This window comes from Nasonia vitripennis, chromosome 3 (genome assembly GCF_009193385.2).
Source record: "Nasonia vitripennis strain AsymCx chromosome 3, Nvit_psr_1.1, whole genome shotgun sequence".
Taxonomy (NCBI): Eukaryota; Metazoa; Arthropoda; class Insecta; order Hymenoptera; family Pteromalidae; genus Nasonia; species Nasonia vitripennis.
The window spans coordinates 21,790,384-21,809,423 of record NC_045759.1 but is presented as its reverse complement, the minus strand read 5'-3'; the positions used below and the strand labels follow the sequence as shown (position 1 = coordinate 21,809,423).

Genomic DNA, 19,040 nt, shown 5'->3' with positions numbered 1-19,040 from the left:
GTGTTCGACAATCGACATTCGTCGGCGCGCGCGCGGCAATAAGACTAATTCGTCGCTTGATCAACCTGATTACCGCACGTCGGCTGGGATCTTATAGTGTCCCCCAACGCTCTTCCTCTTATACACTAATCGATGCTTGCATACAAAATTATTGTTTCGCTAATACGTGTAATACATCCTTATACTACTGGAGATTGTTGCAACGCGATGCAGAAAAAGTGTTGTTATAAAAAAAAAAAAAAAAAAAGATCACAAGTCGCACGCCGATGCGATAGAAAATCGTTCTCCAAAGTTATTTTTAAGTACAACAACCTTAACATGATTAGAACGTAGTAGCAGAGTCCGCGCAAAGTAAAAGTTTAATATGGCTGTAAAATCCTTGGCGGAGAGAAAAATTTCCGCGAGTCGCGCGTGCAGAAAGAGAAGAGAAATTTCCGTCGTATATGCGTGCGTATTAATCGAAAAGCCCATGTAGGCAAAAGCAGCGCGGCTCACTTCCTGAAGCTCTCGCGGCGAGTAATTACCCACAAGCGCGCGTGCAGATGCCTGAAAAGCGAAAAAGATAATAACTCCGCGCGAGCTCTAATGACACGGAGTAGTTATACACACATAGACGCGCACATAGCGACCCGAAAGCTTATACCTGCGTATGTAAACAGGTGCGTTTTTAGGGACAGGCGCGCGTGTATACGTACTATAGCCATACACCGATGCGAGCGAGCTGATTCACACGGCGCACGTGTGAATCACCGAGCGAGACGCTTATAAGGTGAGCACACTACTGGCCCTGATAACGAGTATACGTGCTCGTCGCGGGTTTAAATATAGCCCGCGAAGAAGTTACGAGTGCATTCCCCGCGCGACGAGCGAAAATGAATGAACCCGATGAATATATATATATATATATTTGTATTTTTATATATTCTCGAGCGCTCGATATTTCCTCTCTTTCCGCGTCATTATAGGCGCCGATGACAATGGGATCGTTAGACGCGACGCGTGGGCGTAGTAATGTTCCCCGCTCGAGACCTTGCTCGAGGTCGAGCTCGGTAATTCGATCCTCGTGTACGGGTATGGGCGATTAGAAGAAGAATAAAAATTAGCTGCTGCGAGATTAGCGTTACGTCTATGCTCTCTATCTCAGGAGTCGAGGAGCGTAGGCGTGGTGGTCGCGCTGGTCTTCCTGGATCTCGGCTTGCTGAGCTCCGTGGCCGCATTGCTCGACTTTCCCGAGAACTTTTCCATGGCTCTGCCGTAGCTGCCCGTGCAGACCTTCTCCTTGACGGCCGTCCTGGACTTGGCCTCCTGTCGCTTCTTGTCGCGCTTGTCCCCGCTGAACGCCGAGATCTTGGAGGCTAAGCTGCTGTTGTCGCCGGCCACGATGACCTTGGCCATGGAGCTGCGCTCGCGGAGCTTCTCCGGATTGTCCTTGTTGGAGGCGTCGCCGCTGGTGTGAAGGATGTCGCGGAGGTTCACGCCGCTGTCCATCGAGGAGGGCGAGAGCGGCGGCGTCTCGATCTTCTTCGGCTCGGTCAGCTTGCAGGTCTCGCTGCTGCTGGTCTTGCAGGCGACCTGGACGCACTGCTTGTACTTCTCGTCGATGCGGGTGTCGTGCTGGTGCTGCTCCTCGTTGCAGTCCTCCTCGTTGCCCGAGTCGTTGAAGAAGTCCTTGCTCTCGGGCAGGAGGCCCTCGTTCTTCTCGCTCTGCTTGCGCAGCTCCTCCCAGTTCTTGCGCGGCTTGTAGCTGGTCTTGCGCCGCACCAGTGGCTTGCGCTCGCTTATGTCGATGTCGGGGATGAAGAGCCGCAGAGCCTTGGGCCCGATGGGGAAGTTGCTGGCGGAGTCGCGCTTCTCGCTGACGATGGCCTCGAGGCTGCCGCGGCTGGCCACCTCCTGGTGCTTGTTGAACGCCGAGACCAGCTGGGCCACGGTGAACTTGGGCTCGTCGTTCTCGGAGTCGGTCTCGCGGCCGTGACAGTCCGAGCCGGTCGACGACTGCTTGTTGGTCAGGCTGCGCGAGGCGCTGGTCTCCTCCGAGTCGTCGGTCAGGGTGTCGGACTCGAGGGACTGCAGGGAGTCGAGGTTCGCCTCGGAGACGCCGAGGGACGAGGGCCCGGTGCTCCTGACCTCCTGCGATACCTCTGCGGCGTCTGGAAAACTGCGAGATTTAGTATCCTTGGTTTCGTCGAGCTGAACTCGCCTGCCGACTCACCCTTCTTGTGGCCCACGTCGTCGACGGCTTCGCAGTCCATCTCCTGCTGGCCGTGGCCGTCCTCCACGCTCACCGGAGTCGTTTGCTCCGCCGCCGCTTTCGTCTCCGGCTTCTAACATTCCACGAGTAATAGACGAGATTTCAATGAGCTATCGATTCAGCGTAGACAATAGGAAAACCGTCGCGTACCTTGGCCACCTCGTACTCGATGTGCTCAAAGTCCCTGGCCAGTCTCGAGGACGAGGCCGATCCCAGCGATCCACTGCTGGATCCGTGGGCGAGGTGCCTGAAGATCGGCAGCACGTCCTCCGTCTTGGACCTCTCCTTCTGTCTGAGCAGGTCCCTCTTGTGCCTCTGAAGACTCTCGAGGCTCCTGTAGATGTCCAGCATCCCCTGGGACTTGGACAGCGACTTCAGCCCGTAGAGCTTCTCCCGAGAGCCGTCGAAGTAGCAGCAGCCCAGGGGCGTTCCGTTGAGCGCCTGGTAGCGAAGGTCGCGATCCTTGCGATGATGGCGGTGGTGGTGGTTGTCGTCCGAGCCGTTGAGCAGAGGAAGACAGGCCTGGGATCTCGACTGCACCTGACTGAGGCTCCTGTGGTTAATGTTCGGCTCTTTTCAAGTCCTCGAGGCATATTTTCACGACAACTAACCAGCTGCTCGACGACTAACTCTATAACTAACCTGATCCTGGAGAGGAGGCTCACTCGGTTCAGTCCCTGGGCCATGCTGGCTCTGAGCGAGCTCCGATCCTGCGCCTGGTTCAGCAGTCCTTCGGTCTGCTCCTTGTTCAGCAGGCAGCTCTGGCTCATGGCCAGGCTGCTCTTCGAGCTCGACACCGAGTCGGCGAGGCTCGTCCTCGAGGAGCTCGTGTCCTGGACTCCGCTCTCGTAGTCCTCGCTGCCGCTACCGGGAAGACTGAGACTTCCCCTGCTGCCGGTCAGTCCCCTGTTGAGGCACATCTCGCTCTGGCTGAGGTCCATCGCCTGCTGGTGGTGACCGTTGAGAAGAGCTGCCCTGCGCAGGTTCTCCCGGCTGACGACTCGCTCCAGAAGGACCTCCCGGGACTTGGACAGGTACTTGCGGAGGTGGGCCGAGGCTTGCGTGGGAGCTCCGCGGAGCCACTCGTGGCGCAGGCACTGCTTCGCCGACATGCGTGCACTGATGATTGATCGGTGTGTAAATTCACTTTCTCGTGTCGCAAGAATTCGTACAGGCTACACTCGTGAGTGACATGGCAAAAATCGTAATAAAAAGAGCGAGCGAGCGATCGCATCCCGCGTAATCGAGCGTGTACCGCCCACGCTTGGCTGGACCCGTGTGCGGGATTGAAATGCAATTAAATCTCTCTCACTCGCATCTCGTTACAATACGTTGGTTGCGTAACAACGTCGATACATAGCATATAGTCGTTGTAAGCTCACCTTGGTTCAAGCACGAGAAGCTTGGCGACAAAGTCCTTAGCCTGAGCGGAGACGTCCTCGAAGAGCTCTTCCGGGAAGTCGACCTGGCCGAGGATGATGTTCTTGAAGGTCTCCTGGTCGGTCTCACCGCCGAACGGAGAGAAGCCCGTGAGTAGGACGTAGGTCGTGACGCCGAGGGACCTATGGTTCGTTCGGTGTGGATGTGTTTTTTGTTGTTTTTTTTTTTTTTTTTTGACAGAAAGAATATGGGTCAGGCGGTTAGAATTTTAAGATCGAGCGTGGGTGCAGGTCCGGACTTTGGATCGTTTTCCTGTGTTTTATGTGGGTGAGGTTGCAAAAGTTTGTATATGGATTTACGCAACGATACGTTTATATAGCGAAGCGTTTATATATCATACGAGCTATTATTACAGTATAGCCGAGACCATATAAAACAAACACGGAAGACGCTTGAAATTGGTGTATAAAATGTCGCGCAGCTCATTATATCGTAATTATAAACTCCAGAATATTTTACCACATATCGGCGGCCAGGGTGATGGGCTCGTAGTGCAGGATTTCGGGCGCTGAAACAGAGAGAACGTCGGAGAATCCGTTTATCGAGTCGTCTTCGATTCTTCAACGCGACGGAATAGCTAATAGCGCAAGAGTCGTTACGATTCAGCGGACGTCCGTCTAAGGACGTTCGCGCGGGTAGAGCGACAGTATATACGGTCGTCGACTCGAGACGCTTAAAGAGCGAGTACTTACCGACGTAATCTGGTGTGCCGAGTATTTCCCGGACTTCCGTGCCCTCCAGCACGACCCTCGAGATCTCGAAGTCGCAGAGCTTGACGTTGCAGTCCGGGAAGCTGCCCATCATCACCAGGTTCTGCGGCTGTGGACAAGCGACAATATATACTTTTATTTTTTCCTCGCGTATCGACCTTACCGAAATTTCGTCGTAAACGCCAAATGATACATCATTACACACTCGCTCGTACGAGTTTTTCGTCCTTGCGCGTGAAGACAACGCGAACGATCGATTAATGGAATGTGAAAGTTTGCGGAAATCAACCCTTGGACACATGCGCGTATGTTTCCTCGAGACTTCAGTCTCCTCCGTTATTACACCTTTTCGCGATATCGCGCGACTTTGCGTTTCAATGCCTAATTACGGTACACGGAGTGGAAAATAACAACGCGAATGACGTTTCTTCGCGCTCATCGACCTTTGTGTGTAAGTAAAACGTACGTCTCTCTCGATTTCCAAAGGCGAAAGTCGAGCGCCGCGTGAGAAAACACATCACAACAGAGACTCTTCGCGACGGAACCTTGACGTCTCCGCTTCCATACATATATGTATAGCACGAGCTGCGCGTGGGTGATCTTGAATATTGAGAAAAAAGATCCGAGAATACACACACACACACACACACATGCAATCGGACAATGAGTAATGGCCGAGAGAGCTGCGGGATAAATCTGACCGCTTTACGCACTTTATATGTGTATTATCCTGTGTTATATGCTAATTCGACTAATCTTGTATTGTCAAACCGCACACACACACACACACAGGCATCGCAGCGTTCCTCAATGAAATCCGTTCTATCGTGCGGTTGTAATGCAAGAAATAACGCAAAATTATACGGTATTTCATTTTACCGGAATACGCGAGAGCGAGATTGATTGATTGGCACGCGCACGTGTGCACGGATCGAGATTTACAGCTGCGTGAGCCGATTTCGCGAACGTTATTTCCATACACGATATAAACATCCTCTTATTCGATACGAGCGTATATATTCACGCATAAAACCGCGATATTTCGCGTGTGTTTTTTTAAGCCAGCCCTATGAGTCAAGCGCGCTTTAATCGTCCGCGTTGGCGTGCGCGGCGAATCGACGAGAAATCCAACTCAAGCCACAATAGACAAACAGCTGTGTCATAGCGGTATAGGTTTTCGATCCTCCGGATGCAGCAGCAGCAGCAGCAGCGCGTTGACCCGCGCGGCCCTCAAGGATGTAAAGGCCGCGCGTTCGTGCACCCGCGGGAGAGTGAACGCGCGACCTCGACCCTTCCCCGACGCACGAGGCCGTATATATACGCCAGAGAGATCCCATACGCAGTGCTATATAACATACTCCTTTATCCCGACCTCGCCGGCAATCGAAGAAAGAGAGAGTGACTGCCGCAGCGCAAGAGTTGTTTATACGCACCGCGAGACAGAGGCAGAGAGGGAAAGTCGTAGGAGGCATATCAGGAAGAAAAGGCGCGCTTTGTCCAACGGTTTTCGCGAGCTCTTATCTCTCTCTCGGAAACATTCCTTTTTCGGCGAAATTTATAATCGCGGACGTGCCGCGCTCTAACGAAGCTGCCGCTTAAGGATGTATTTCGCGTGTACGCGCATACCGGGAATTTTCCCCCGACTGCTGCTGCGGCTTGATTCTTGTAAATAATAGGATTTTGACGTCAGACTGAGAGAAGGAACAAGGATTCCATTCTTTTTTTCCCTAAGACAACTCAAGGGTATGGAAGTGTACTCGAGAAGCGGACACAAAAGAAGCGCGCTTGTGGCAGAAGAAGAAGAAGAAGAAGAAGAAGAAGAAGAAGAAGAAGCGCGACGACGTTGTTTATTCCTCTTCCGCCTCGCTGTACTCGCTGTTATAATAAGCACATAAGCTTTGCGTAAGAGTATTTATCATCGACCTTGGCTCCGATAATTACTCGGACACGCGTACTCGCGATATAGTCTTCTTTTTCTTCTTCTTCTTCTTCTTCTCCCTTTACGTTATACTCGCGCGGTGTCAATTAGATCGACGAACGAACGAGAGACGTTCGAGAAACTGCGGAACCTTATACGGCTGCTCTCGAACCTTACCTTGATATCCAAATGGGCGATATTTCTCTCGTGGAGGTAGGCAAGTCCTTCCACCAACTGTCTGACGAAGTGGACCACGTCACCTTCCAGCGGCACCAAATCCCCGTCTATCAGCGTCTGCATGTCTCCGCCAGGTGCACTAAAACACGCATTGTTTAACATACCAAGGCTGTTTATAGAGGCTTCGACGAATAGATCACCCCCGATTTTCAAAATATTCAACGAGCGCGAGCTATACGTGAAGCTCCGAAAGCTCTTTGATTGAACCCGATCAGTCTCGGCAGGTCTCTCTTCTCTTAAAAATCGATTATACACCCCAGACTGAATATGGGAATTAGCATCGACACGCGCGCGATCGAGCTTTTTTCGCGTTTGTATATAATACTCACAACTCCATAACCATGATGATCTCTTTGGGCGTCTCGTAAACGTCGTGAAGCCGGACGACTCTCGGTGACTGAGAGCAGAGCGAGAGCAGGGCGATTTCGTGCCTCAATTCCGCGCTGCAGTCGGCGTTGAATCGGTTCCTCGACGAGTACTTGGCCGCGTAGACGATACCCGTCGATCTCGATCTGCACTTGTAGACTCTGGCCCATTGACCGCTATATGGCAACAAACGCAAATTACAATGCGGAACTGAAATTTTAACCTTTAAGCGTATGCTGCAGCCATAATTCACGCGAGTTTCAGGAATTTTAAAACACTCGATATTAAAGGAATGTGTTATAATAATAATAATAATGAGACCCATAGAGCGCACAAATCACGTACATAACGCGTGCAAGTACAACCTATACGTGATTCACGCTCGGCGCGTGTATAATGACGTGTAATTTAACGCGCTTTACGTTTTCATTCTACCTCGCGAATTTCCTCGAGTCCGTTGAATTGATAAACGCTCGCTATAAAAACTCGTTCAGCCCACTCTCACCTGCACTTGACTCGCGAAAACGTACGAGGAAGCTATAAATTTCCCGCGTATGTATATATATATATATATATATATATATATATATATGTACGATAAAAAAGAACATATCCTATACACGCGCTCGTAATTTTCCCGGCGAGTTATTTCGTCGCCGAATCAATTATCCGGCCGAAAAGGTGCAGTGGAAAGAATTTATTTCTCGCAATCAGCGCGAGTGTAACGTACACAGAGACGCTCCTTTTATTTTCCCTTTAATTACGCCGGCGTCGTTCGGTTTACGGAAACGAAGACGCCGCAGCGCGACTCTGTCCTCCAGAGTCACCGACAAGAGAGAAAAAGAAAGATGAAAATAAGGGAATTCCGGATCCGAAGGCCGGAGTGCCGAGAGTGAGAGAAGGGAGTAAGGAGGAGAGGATCGCGTCGATATTGTAAAGTGTGTTTCGATTTCGCGACGTCAATATAATAAACATCAGCTCTCTCTCTCTCGCGGAACTTGTACTTTCGAGCGAGCGAGAGTGCTTTGAACCCTAGCACTCAGCTGGGCAGTAAATAATCCGAGGCATCGTATCCGCGGGGCTGTGCGCATTGCAAGGCCGGCGCCGACTGGCGCCTGGCAAGGCCGATGCATATAACGCGCGCATCCGATATCGCCTGTGTATAAACGTATTTTTTCACCATCTCTCTTACTTTCAAACTTCCCGCCTTCCCTCGTACGTCCTGCGATCGTTAGCCGAAGGGATTTTTGCGCCGACCTTTGGGTCTACCTTATAATCGATTCAAATCAATAAACAAATCTCGGAAAAACGGATTAGCCGCGCCGGAGAGTGATCGAACCTGACGTAAACGCGATTGATAAATGAGGCGTTACGCAATTAATCGCCCGAAGGAGACGCTCCGCTGAGCGCAGACGACGAGGATCCATATAAAACTGACAGCTCGAATCCACGGCGAGTGATGCATATTATAGGATATAACGAGCGCTGTGCGGTAAATCTACGTATACGACACGCTTCTACACTCGAGCTAATTTAGCGGCTTTGATGTGCACAGTTCGCGAGCGCGAGCGACTAGTACGTGTCAAAAGGAGTTTTAACGGGCTCAGAAAAAGTCTCGCTTAATAACAGGCCGTCCGGTCGCAACGTAAACAGCACTCTCTCAAAAATCCGCGCGCACAACTGCGCATTAAAAATCCCCCGGAATTATCAAAACGCGCGTTTTCCTCCTCCCACAATACGAGCGAGCAATATCTCCGCTGAAAACACAACGAAAAAAAGCCAGCCGACTTTATCTAAACTCGGCGCACGTCGTATAAGTATCCCTCGTAAAACAAAAAAAAAAACAACGAAGCGAGTGAAAACACAGCCTCGGGCGAGATAGGATCTAACGCACTGGGCGGAGTATACAAGATTCGCTCTTTAAGACAGGATATACGTTAAAAAAAAAAAGTCTCTCCGCGCCAACTACGGACCGCCGAAAGCCCGAGATCGCTACTCTTTTGAAAATCGGTATATGTGTCTATACACCTACGCTTTTTTTTTCGCCGTATGCGTGTCTTTGACTCTCGGCCCACGTGCGCAACGGTGGTTTCGCCTTTTCCACAAGTCTTTTCGTGAACGTACGGAATTTTGTATTCTCGTTATCGAAAGCGTATACGACGAGTCGGTTTATATTTTTTATGTGAAAAAATCGAAGGCGCGACGGAAAAGCGCATGTGTGTCAGCTTGAGAAAATAAATTACGGGCTGCTAATTGGAGAGAGAGAGAGAGAGAGAAAAAAAAAAACTCGTCTGAATAATAAATTGTCTTTGATTTGTTTTTATAACGGCTCGACTGCGTATCTCTCTCTCTCTCTCTCTCTCTCTCTCTAAAACTTATTCCTCCAGCGGTATAGAGATCGAGGCGATCGCGATATACCTACACACCTGCGCGGTATAGAGCTCAGCTTTTATATATATAGATAAGCCCGAAACGAGTATAGCGCGACGCAATATCGCGCTTTTTGCGTTGCAAAATTCATCGGTTGGATGTGGTAGAAAATCGCGATTTTTACGATTATATCTTTATTATTATAGCTTCTGGAAAATAGCATGTGTGTTATACTAGGCAGTTGATACGGTTTCTGGGAAATCGCGATCGCGCGGGGATGAATAGCGACGAGTGCTTTTATATGGACTGCGAATCGGCGATATTAAAGCGCGAGGAATTGAAATGGCTTAATTCGCCAACTCTCGCGTTTATTAAATTTTACGACCATGTGGCGTGCATTCGTTAAGTTTTCCCAGCAGATCCATCAGCGTATATATACTATGCGTTTTTCTCTCGCGCGAGACTATTCTAAAATTGGAAATACTGAGAAACTATCGAAGAGGAGAATGACATCATATGCGGCTCTCCGAAATTCCCGAAAAACAAAGAACCAGAGAGAGAGAGAGAGAGAGAAAAAGCGAAACGTCAAAATATACCTTGCGAAAGGCTTAGCGTCGATCTCGTAATGCTCGCTTATCGGTCCGGTTTTGACAACCCTGGCGAGTTGGGCCTCCTGCACGAGCACCAGACCTTCCTTCACGTGTTGCTCGCTCCATTGCACCCGACACCTTCCCCGACACCTGTTATCCGTCGGATTACTACTCGCCGTAATCTGCTGCTGTTTGCACTTGCCCGACGACGACTTGGTGTTCTGCTGGAAGGACTTGTGTCTCGGTCTCGGTGACCTCTTGCTCGATGACGACATCGTCGGTGCTTGGTGATTGTAGATCATTTTTTTTCTTTCTTTTTCAATTCTTTTCCTTCGCTGCTCCGGCGACGAGAGAGCACGGGATGGAAGGGAGGCCCCATATAAGGGAAGAATCACTCGCCGATGTCGCCGATTCGCTCGACTATCTTATTATCGTTAAATAAAATCCAACGGATTTGGAAAAGCTCGCATCGTATACCAAGAGCTACGCGCACTATATGTCCGACACTACATGCACGCGTACACGTGTTTCACGGGCCAGCGCGAATATCGAACTGTGCCGCGAGAGAGTCGCCGCCGGACAAGAGCTGCGCCGTGGACTCCCGCGCGCGTGTGCGCGCGTGTGTGTGTGTGTCCTTCTCTCCGAGGCTTGCGTGTATATATAATACTCGCAGTTGGGGGACGCCGACGCCGCTGTTGCTTTTCGATCGCGATCTTTTTTTGCCCCTACCACTATCCTCTCTCGCTTACTCCCATCAGTGCTATACCCGCACCGGCGTCTCGTTGTCGTACTTTTGACGTAGGCGGCCGCGCGTCCAGCTGAGGGAATCATATAACGTCTCTCTCTCTCTCTCTCTCTCTCTCTCTCTCTCTCTAACTCCGGTGTATCCTTCGCGAGATGATCTAACGCGCCTTTGTTTGTATAATGCGCGCGCGGTCCTGTCCTCCGAGACACAGGCCGGGCACAGCTTCTCTCTCTCTCTCTCTCTCGAGGGAATATTCGTCGAGACTCGGTGAGTCTGTGTCGATATGAGGCATCCTTATGGACGAGCGAACGCTTTGATTAGAATCGAACTGCGATTTTTTTAACTAGTGACGGCTAAGGGACTATGGCCCAGACGACTGCGTCCAGTTTTATTTTCCAGTATAAAGAAAGCCGAGTACGGCTTTTGTTATATTCATCAAAATGCGCGAGGGATATGATGCATGTGAGACTCACGCATCGGAGCTCTGCGGTGCAGCGGCCGTCGCGCGCAGGTGTATTCAATTATCGTATATAACCATAAGCGTTATATTGCCTCTCGGAAACAAAGCATTCATCATTTACCTTATTTAAATTATTATTCAGAGAAACGCTATTAATTCAGGAAATCCGACGCCGCGGAATGACAATTTCGAGTGTTTGTTGGAAAAACACACACACACACACACACACAGTGAGTGAGAGAGAGAGAGAACCTTGAGGACCACAGCGCGATGATCTAATGTGTATCCCTAATGCGCGCACGAGTGGGACTTCTTATTTCTTCGTTATTTACCGCGTAATATTTTGTTTCTCTCGTGTTCGATGCCGTGGACGCGATTCCTATGTGTGTATACCGGTCCCTCGTGTCCTTTTCGTGGTTTTGTATTATTCGGTTTAGCGCTTCTTCGAAGACCGTAGGTTTTATGAAATTTACCATTACGATTAATTTTGTCCGTGAGATTTGCTTTATTTTGGACTTATTATGAGCTGGATTGAAAAGCGCGAAAGTTTGGACTGAGAAGCGTATGCAGTCGCTCATTGAATCTGGGCGCCATCTAAAGTCTTCCACTTCTTTTACCGACGGCTGACAATACTGGAATCGCTATACACTAATGATTGAATGCAGGCTTTTTTGGCAATGAGAAACAAAAACATCAGACACAAATATACTCTTTCTACAAATCTCCTTATATTTTCACACAATATTTCTTCGAGTTAATTTTACAGTTAAACTGACTGACGATATTGCAACAATGTTATACACACACACATATATATATACTGATACATAAAATAACAGACTATGATTTTTAAATATAGTAAAAAAAAGTGTATTCTACAACTTAGAGAGCTAAAGTCTTTTAAACTTATGCAAACGTATAAGACATCCTGCATGCGCGTACGAGCAAATTACATTACATAAACTTACTCATTCTTTACACGGTAAAGAAGGGTAAACCGATTTAACGATCCGCACCTCTATAGCGTATACAGACTACTTGTCGTACTTGTTGTCAGTCGGCGTTTGCACGTACATAGGCACTGGTGAACTGTCGTAATACCCGTAGATAGGCTGCATTCCCGGAGGAGTCGATATGATCGGTAATTGCTGGACGATCGGTAGCATCGGCACCGGCATCGGCGCGCCGCTACTGTTGTGACCGAGAGTCGAGCGATTGTACGTGTTCATGTAGATGTCCTGATTCAACTTGCCTCCGTAAGAACTCGCCGGTCTCAGCATCGACTCGTGGATACTCGATGCTATGGCGTTTTGCATACAGGCCTCGTTCACCTGGTTGCTCCATCGCAATCGGCAGATGCAAATGATGATGACGACGATCGCTATGAACGCGACGACTCCGCCGACTATGCCGATTATCAGAGTGTCGTCGGTACCGCTCAAAGCGCCGATCGATATGTTCATCGGTTGCTCGCCGTTCGCGTGCTTGACGATTCGGGGATCCTGAAACGAAGGGAAAGATTCAAATTTTCGTTCGACTGTGCGTTTGCTGAAAAATCTCACCTGAGTCGTCGGGGCAACGGTCCAGATGATCTCCGGCTCCGAATTGGTCGGTCGACTGGTTCGGTCGGTTCCAAGGGTCGCCTGCTCCGTATTCGCAGACGTGTACAGCACCGTGCTCTGCTTCTCCGCTTCGCAGGACAGCTGCTCCTCCGCGAGATCCAGCAACGACCTTCCGCTGAGCGAGCCCGGTTTGTTGCACAGAATCGAGTTCTCGGCTTTGCTCATCAAGGCCTTGTACCACTTCCATATCTGCTTGCTCTCGCAGTCGCATTTCACCTGGATGTTCAGGCCCTTCAGCCTGACGCTACTGCCGCGCTCCTCGAACGTCGAGATCAAGGCCGAGGGAATGGTCGTCAGCTTGCTGTTGCTCACGTCGATCTCGATTTGCGTGGAACGGGGCACCGGGAACAGCAGACTCGCCGGTATCGTGTCTATCGACGTGTTCTTCAATCCTATGGACAGCCTCGACGCTCTGATGCCAACGAGCAAACTCGAGAGGACGTTCTTCAGTCTTTCGCCCCTGAGGCTCAGCGATTTCAGACGGGGATAAGCTCGAACCGACAGTTGCTCGTTTCCAGCGCTCAGATCCTTCATCTCGATCTCCAGGATCTCGAGGTTCTTCATGTCCTTCACGATACCCCGAACGTCGAAGTAGCCCAGTCTTGGGTAGTCGTAAGCCAACAGCTGGCGCAACCGCTTCATGTTCTTGAAAGCGCTCTTCTCGATCCTCGTGCAGTTGAGCAAGCTGAACATCTTGAGAACCTTGAGATTTTCAAATCCCACCAGTGACTGCTCGCTGATGATGCCTATGTCGTTGCCCGAAACGTCGATCTGCTTTAGCGTGGCCAGCGAGGCGAAAGCACTGGAAATGCTGTTGAACGATTTTAGCCGATTGTTGGAAACGATCAGTTCCTCCAGCATCGTTGTTCTCTCGAGGGCGTGTTGCTCGATACTCTCGAGCTGGTTGTTCGACAGATTGAGGTGTCGCAGGAAGGGAGCTTCCAGTTTTGTCACCCTGCTGATGCCGCAATTGGCGACGTTCAGAGTGCGCAGTACCTTGGCTTCGTTGAGAAGTCCGGCGACGGCCTTCTCGCTCAGCGAGTTCTCCGAGATGTCCAGAAGCTTGACTTTGTTTATGACGTCCTGAGTGAATATCTCGGACAGCCGATTTCGAGAAATCCTCAGGTCGGTCAGGTGAGCCGTTTGCCTCTCCAGTGCGCGAATCGGTATCTCGGCGAACCGATTTCCCGACAAATTGATGCTCTCGAGACTGCGCACTCTGGAGGCGTCCAAGATCGACTCTGGCAAGGATGACAATCGGTTGTCCGTCAGATCGAACTTCTCCAAGCGGGAGATACCCTCCAGCATCCTCTCGTTCAAGCTCTCCAGCCGATTTCTCGAAAGATCGAGCCTCTGCAACTGCGTCGAATTGTGGAACGCTAATTCCTCGACCGACTCTATGAGGTTGCTTGCCAAACTCAGTTCTCTCAGACGAGACACTTGCGAGAAGGTGAACTCCTTGACGACGGTCAACCTATTGCTCGACAGGTCCAGGCGTTCGAGGAACTGCAGAGTCTTGATCAGATCGTTCGTGAAGCTGGTCAACCGATTTCCGGCTAAGTTGACACTTCGTAACCTGGGATGAATCAAGAACGCCGTCGTCGTCAGATCTTCCAACAGATTGTTCGAGAGGTCCAGCAGCTGCAACCCCGTACCCGTATCGAAGTGCTCGCCTCCGAAGACTCTCAATTTGTTTGCAGAGAGATTCAGACTGTAGAGATTGGCGAGACCGGCGAAGGTTCCGTTTCCGAGTTCCGTGATCGCGTTGTTGGACAGATCTATGCTACTGAGGTTCAAATGGTTCTTGAAGGTTCCCTCCGACAACAGCTGCAGCTTATTCCCCGTCAAGGATACAGTCTCCAGGTACTCGAGGTTCAACAGCAAAATGGCTGGCAGCACTTGAAGACCGGTTCGCGAGACGTCGAGAGAAAGCAGCGTTCGTGGGAAGACCGGTGGGAAACCACCGTACAGAGGATTATCACTGATGTTGAGATACTGCAGCCTCTGCAGGTGCTTGAACGTTTCCGGTGAAACCTTCCTCAGTTGGTTACCAGCCAGATTCAGCGATACGAGATTCCTCAGCTGAAGCTCTCCCACGGAAGTCAGCCGATTGTAGGACAGATCGAGGAAGATCAAGGTGTCCTCCACACCGAGGAAGGTTTGCTGGCTGACGGTGGGTATCATGTTGCCCGACAGATCGATGCTCATCAGCTTGTCGAAGTGAAAGAACAGTCGAGCTGGCAGTTCGCGCACGAGGTTGCGGGTCAGGCTCAAGCTTATCAGGCGCGGTACGCTGGCGCGAAAGATCTCGCTCGACAGATCGGCTATGCGGTTGAATTCCAGGTGCAGATGGATCAAGGATGGCAGGCGGGAAAGGGCTGCCGATGGCACTAGTAGAATGTTGTTGTCCTGGAGCGAGAGCCACTTGAGATTCGTCAGTCCTTCGAACGACGATTCTTCGATCTGTGGAATGAATTTTTTTTCGAGCTATCCTTTACACGAGTACGAGACTAGAAGGTGTATGGGAGAGACTTACGGTTCGTAAAGCGTTGAAACTCAAATCTAGCTGCACCAGCGATGCGAGCGAACTGAACACGTTTGCACCAAGCCGAGCGATGCTGTTCCGACTCAAGTCCAAGACCTGAAGATCGCGGAGATCCGTCAAGTGCGAACGTTCGAGTTCCTGAGAAAAAAATTGTTGCGAATTATTGCCTCTTCAAGAGTATTAACTCTTGTGTCGATTAAACCGCACTTACGGTGATTAAGTTATTCGAGATATTGAGGAACTTGAGGTCTTTTTGGTATCGCAATGGTTCCGTCGGGAATTCCTCGAGGAAATTGCCCGAAATATCGAGCTGCTCCAGACTGTAAGCACCTGTAAACGAATAAATCGCTCGTATAAATAATTCATCTACATTACTATGTGATAACCAACCTTTAAAAACGTCGCTGTTCAGCCGAGACAAATCGTTGTGCGAAACGTTGAGAACCAGAAGATTTTCCATTCCCAACAAAGCGCCGTCTTCCAAATGTGACAACTCATTGTCGCTCAAATCGAGGTGCAAAAGAGTCGATCCCAGCGTCGAGAAAGCTCCTCGTTGCACGGAACCTGCAAAGTCAGATTGTTACATATTGGTAGAGGAGCGAAAGAAAAAAAAAACACCGCAACTTTCCACTGCACTAATATACCATACCGATATCGTTGCCAGCGAGACCGAGCACCCGCATAGAAGTCGGCCCCTTGAGCGAATCGGTAGGCGCACTGGTCAGGTTGTTGTAGTCCAGATACAGCTCCTCCAGATCGGTACACCCCTTGAATATTCCCTCCTCGATGCTGCGCAGTCCGTTGTACCTGAGATCCAGGAGTCTTAAATTCGAAGCCTCGCGGAACTCGTTGCTCGAGAAAATCGGATTGAGGTTGTCGCCCAGAGCGTTGTTGGCCAGTCTCAGTTCCTTCAAGTTCTCGTAAGCCTGCAGTTGCCGATCCATCAAGTGGTGAACGGCGTTGCCGCTAAGGTCGAGCTTCTCCAGCTCCTTCGGCAGGATTCTTATCAGAGGCGTGGGAAGACTCTGGTGACCACTGAGACGTTGGCTGAACGAGAATATCGGTTGTCCGGCTAAACTGGCAAGTGCGTCGTCGGCGAGGACCATCCGGTCGCAGTTGACCTCCAAGGCGAGCATCGGCTTGCCCGAACTGTTTATCCTGGCTACGACGGCGCATTGACACGGCACTCGCAACTCGCGCTTTATCTCGACGCAAGGACGCCATTGGTTGCTCTCGATCGCGCCGATCAGGCTCAGTATCGTTAGCAGGAGGATCAGCTGCGATCGGTTGCTGGAAAACGAAATCGAGTACTGCATTATTTTCATGTCGCCGGCGGAGTGAAAATCAACTTTTCCCCGAGGAATTCGAGAGACGCGCCTGTGCACTTTTTAAATAGAAAGCCGCGTGCGTCTAATTTAAATTCACGATCTATAAGTATCTTCCTACCTATCCTCGTTACGTAAACGCTTTCTACGGGCACTGTTTACTTTGAAATTTTACTCTTTTCTCAAATAACGATATAACAATAATTTCGCAAAAACTCACCCCATTTTTCGATTGCCTCAGCAAAATTCCACTCCTATCCGCTATTATCAGACAGACACACCGTTCGCACTCGGAGCGCTCGTTTTCTCGTGCATATTAAAAAGCAAGCAAATTCACCGCTCTCTCTCTCTCTCTCTCTCTCTCTCTCTCTCTCTCTCTCAACAAGCAGCAACACAAAAACACTCTCGGCCCGATCCGGCGCCGCGTATCCTTCTAACTTCCAGCGAAACCGATATCATTCGCGCACTAAACTCGCGACTGTTCGAAGCTGCAGCCTTGAAATAGCTAGCTTAAAAGAGACGAGGCACGGTAAATATACGAGGACGTGAAATCGTGCGTAGTGCGTGGAGGGAAAGGTGAGGAGAGCAGAGAGTGCGCGAGCAGACTGGAATCCAGCGCGCACTAACAACACATCCTACACGGAGCGAGTTGAGCGAGTTTCTTGAGCGAGAAGCGTATAGCTGTATCTTTGCATTCGGATGTGCTCGGGTATGCTCGGCGAGCGGAGCGCGAAGGACTAAAATGGTGTCGCGGATATCACACGCAGGTGTGCTCTACGGGAGAAAGACTCGCTGAGAGAGAGAGAGAGAGAGAGAGAGAGTGAGAGGGGGGGGGGGGACAGCTCTTTTAGCATTGAATTCATCGTTGCTCTCTTCTTTTACCACTGTAATTAACGATCTGTTTTAAAAAAATCGTTACGTTTCAATTTCGAACAGAGAAGAGAACCAAATTAAATTTCGAAAGTCGAGGCGCGTCGACCCTTAAAAGTCATAATTTCACCGCGCCTAGCGCGCGCGTACAATACGAAAAAAGTAGGCCGTACCGGCGGGAAAAGTACGATCTCGCGGGGAATGTAAAAAAAAAATGTATTTTCCCTCTTTATAATACGTCCCGAACGATCGGCAGCAGCAGAAAACGCCCGAAGCACGAGTGCCCGTCGATGCTGCGGGAGAGACATAACGGATATATCAGAAGGGAATGACCGCTGGAACGCTCGCGCGCGCGAGGAGTGGGGGCCGCTGCTGCGGATAAAAAGAAAAGGCTTACACACTACTAATTTCAGAGAGACACGGAGAAAACTTTGCGACCCGTATATATTAGGGGGAAAAAAAAAAAAATTCCTCCTCGTTTTCACTCTACACTGGATTATCATTATTATGGTTAATGGAGGAGAAAGAGAGAGAGAGAGAGGAGGTGTTCATTTTATGCGCTGCTGCGCGCGCTTGCCGCGAAATTGTTTTCGTTATGTAGGTATACCGCGGCAGCGCAGTTTTGCGGGGTATACGGGAGACTATGTCGCGGATTTTGTACCGTTAAGAGAGAAAAAAATACGAATACGTAAGTGTTCTCTATGCGAGGAGATTTGAGGCAGTTTGCCGTTAAATATAAAAGTAGTTTGTGGGAGAGAGTGTCGTGTGTAATTATTTATGACACACTTACCCCGATAGACTTTCTTTATTTATAGAGTATAGTATATCCTTTGACGAATCGCGAGTATATAGCTTTGGGACAAGTGATCGTGAAAAAAATCGCTCGCAATGTTGCTATTACGACGCGCCGATTTATAACCGATGGCTAACCGGTTTTTTGCTTCCCTAGAGAACATTCCGAATGCTACGTGGAAAACTGAGAAACTTCTATGGGATGGCATAGTCAGTGTGTTTCCAAACGCTGTCGTTACGTATGAAAAAAATTCGCGCAAAAATGTGTGTATGTTGTAACGCTCGTTTTCACTAGTGAATGTGAAAATTTTGCGCCATTTTTTTCAAGAAAAACACAACGATTTTAATAAATGCGAACGTAGTAATTCGGTATATATGCGCGGCTGTGTATATATTATCGCACTCAATTTCAGCAATATATACTGAATTGCGCTTTTTCGAATTTTCGCGCTTTTATTCAAACTTTGCTGATGCGATCGATTAAAAGTATATACGACGGGTGTATTAATGCTCAGCGCTCGTAAAGTATGCTGCGGGAAACACGAAAGTGCCTGTGCGCCACCTATATTCGCTGTCCGGAACTGTGTCGATGAGTCCAATTCAAATTTCAAACGCGTGTGACAACGAAGACATCCCCGCCTCTTTGTACATTCGCTTATACGTTCTTGTACGGCTTAAAAGCGCCGCTCGAATTGCAAATAATTGCGTTACAATGTATAACCTCTCTCGCGCGCGCGCGCGCGCGCGAAAAAAGAGGGGTCGCGTATACTGTTTCCAAGGTAAATCCAGCCAGCTCGAG

General features: G+C 49.7%; 2 protein-coding genes across 3 annotated transcripts; both read right to left on the bottom strand.

The window, feature by feature from the left end:
- Nucleotides 1-45: 45 nt before the first annotated feature.
- LOC100119444 (probable serine/threonine-protein kinase MARK-A) lies at nucleotides 46-10,509 on the bottom strand. 2 transcript variants are annotated; one of them, XM_001603172.5, is made up of 10 exons: nucleotides 9,889-10,509; nucleotides 6,886-7,098; nucleotides 6,497-6,635; nucleotides 4,384-4,510; nucleotides 4,151-4,199; nucleotides 3,634-3,813; nucleotides 2,894-3,370; nucleotides 2,402-2,804; nucleotides 2,213-2,324; nucleotides 46-2,150 (listed from the first exon to the last, which is right to left on the bottom strand). In XM_001603172.5, the coding sequence occupies exons 1-10, from the start codon at nucleotides 10,182-10,184 to the stop codon at nucleotides 1,141-1,143; spliced, it is 3,006 nt and encodes a 1,001-aa protein (XP_001603222.1). In that variant the 5' UTR covers nucleotides 10,185-10,509; the 3' UTR covers nucleotides 46-1,140. The 2 variants fall into 2 exon arrangements, with proteins under 2 accessions (XP_001603222.1, XP_008203481.1); XM_008205259.4 differs by having other exon boundaries at nucleotides 2,402-2,795; nucleotides 9,889-10,437.
- A 1,289-nt stretch (nucleotides 10,510-11,798) lies between these two features.
- Nucleotides 11,799-19,010, bottom strand: LOC100119402 (protein artichoke). The gene is made up of 7 exons (XM_001603135.6): nucleotides 16,800-19,010; nucleotides 15,904-16,544; nucleotides 15,645-15,818; nucleotides 15,466-15,584; nucleotides 15,246-15,392; nucleotides 12,650-15,172; nucleotides 11,799-12,589 (listed from the first exon to the last, which is right to left on the bottom strand). The coding sequence occupies exons 1-7, from the start codon at nucleotides 16,802-16,804 to the stop codon at nucleotides 12,122-12,124; spliced, it is 4,077 nt and encodes a 1,358-aa protein (XP_001603185.1). The 5' UTR covers nucleotides 16,805-19,010; the 3' UTR covers nucleotides 11,799-12,121.
- Between the last annotated feature and the right edge of the window lie 30 nt (nucleotides 19,011-19,040).

Excerpts from the sequence above, each read along its gene's own strand:
- LOC100119444 (XM_001603172.5), bottom strand. The coding sequence starts at position 10,184 with ATGATCTACAATCACCAAGCACCGACGATGTCGTCATCGAGCAAGAGG. Across the intron at positions 6,636-6,885 it reads ATCATCATGGTTATGGAGTT|TGCACCTGGCGGAGACATGC; the intron begins GTGAGTATTATA and ends TGCGTGTTTTAG. Across the intron at positions 2,151-2,212 it reads CGACGTGGGCCACAAGAAGG|ACGCCGCAGAGGTATCGCAG; the intron begins GTGAGTCGGCAG and ends GCAGTTTTCCAG.
- LOC100119402 (XM_001603135.6), bottom strand. Across the intron at positions 15,585-15,644 it reads GAACAGCGACGTTTTTAAAG|GTGCTTACAGTCTGGAGCAG; the intron begins GTTGGTTATCAC and ends ATTCGTTTACAG. Across the intron at positions 15,173-15,245 it reads GTTTCAACGCTTTACGAACC|ATCGAAGAATCGTCGTTCGA; the intron begins GTAAGTCTCTCC and ends TTCATTCCACAG.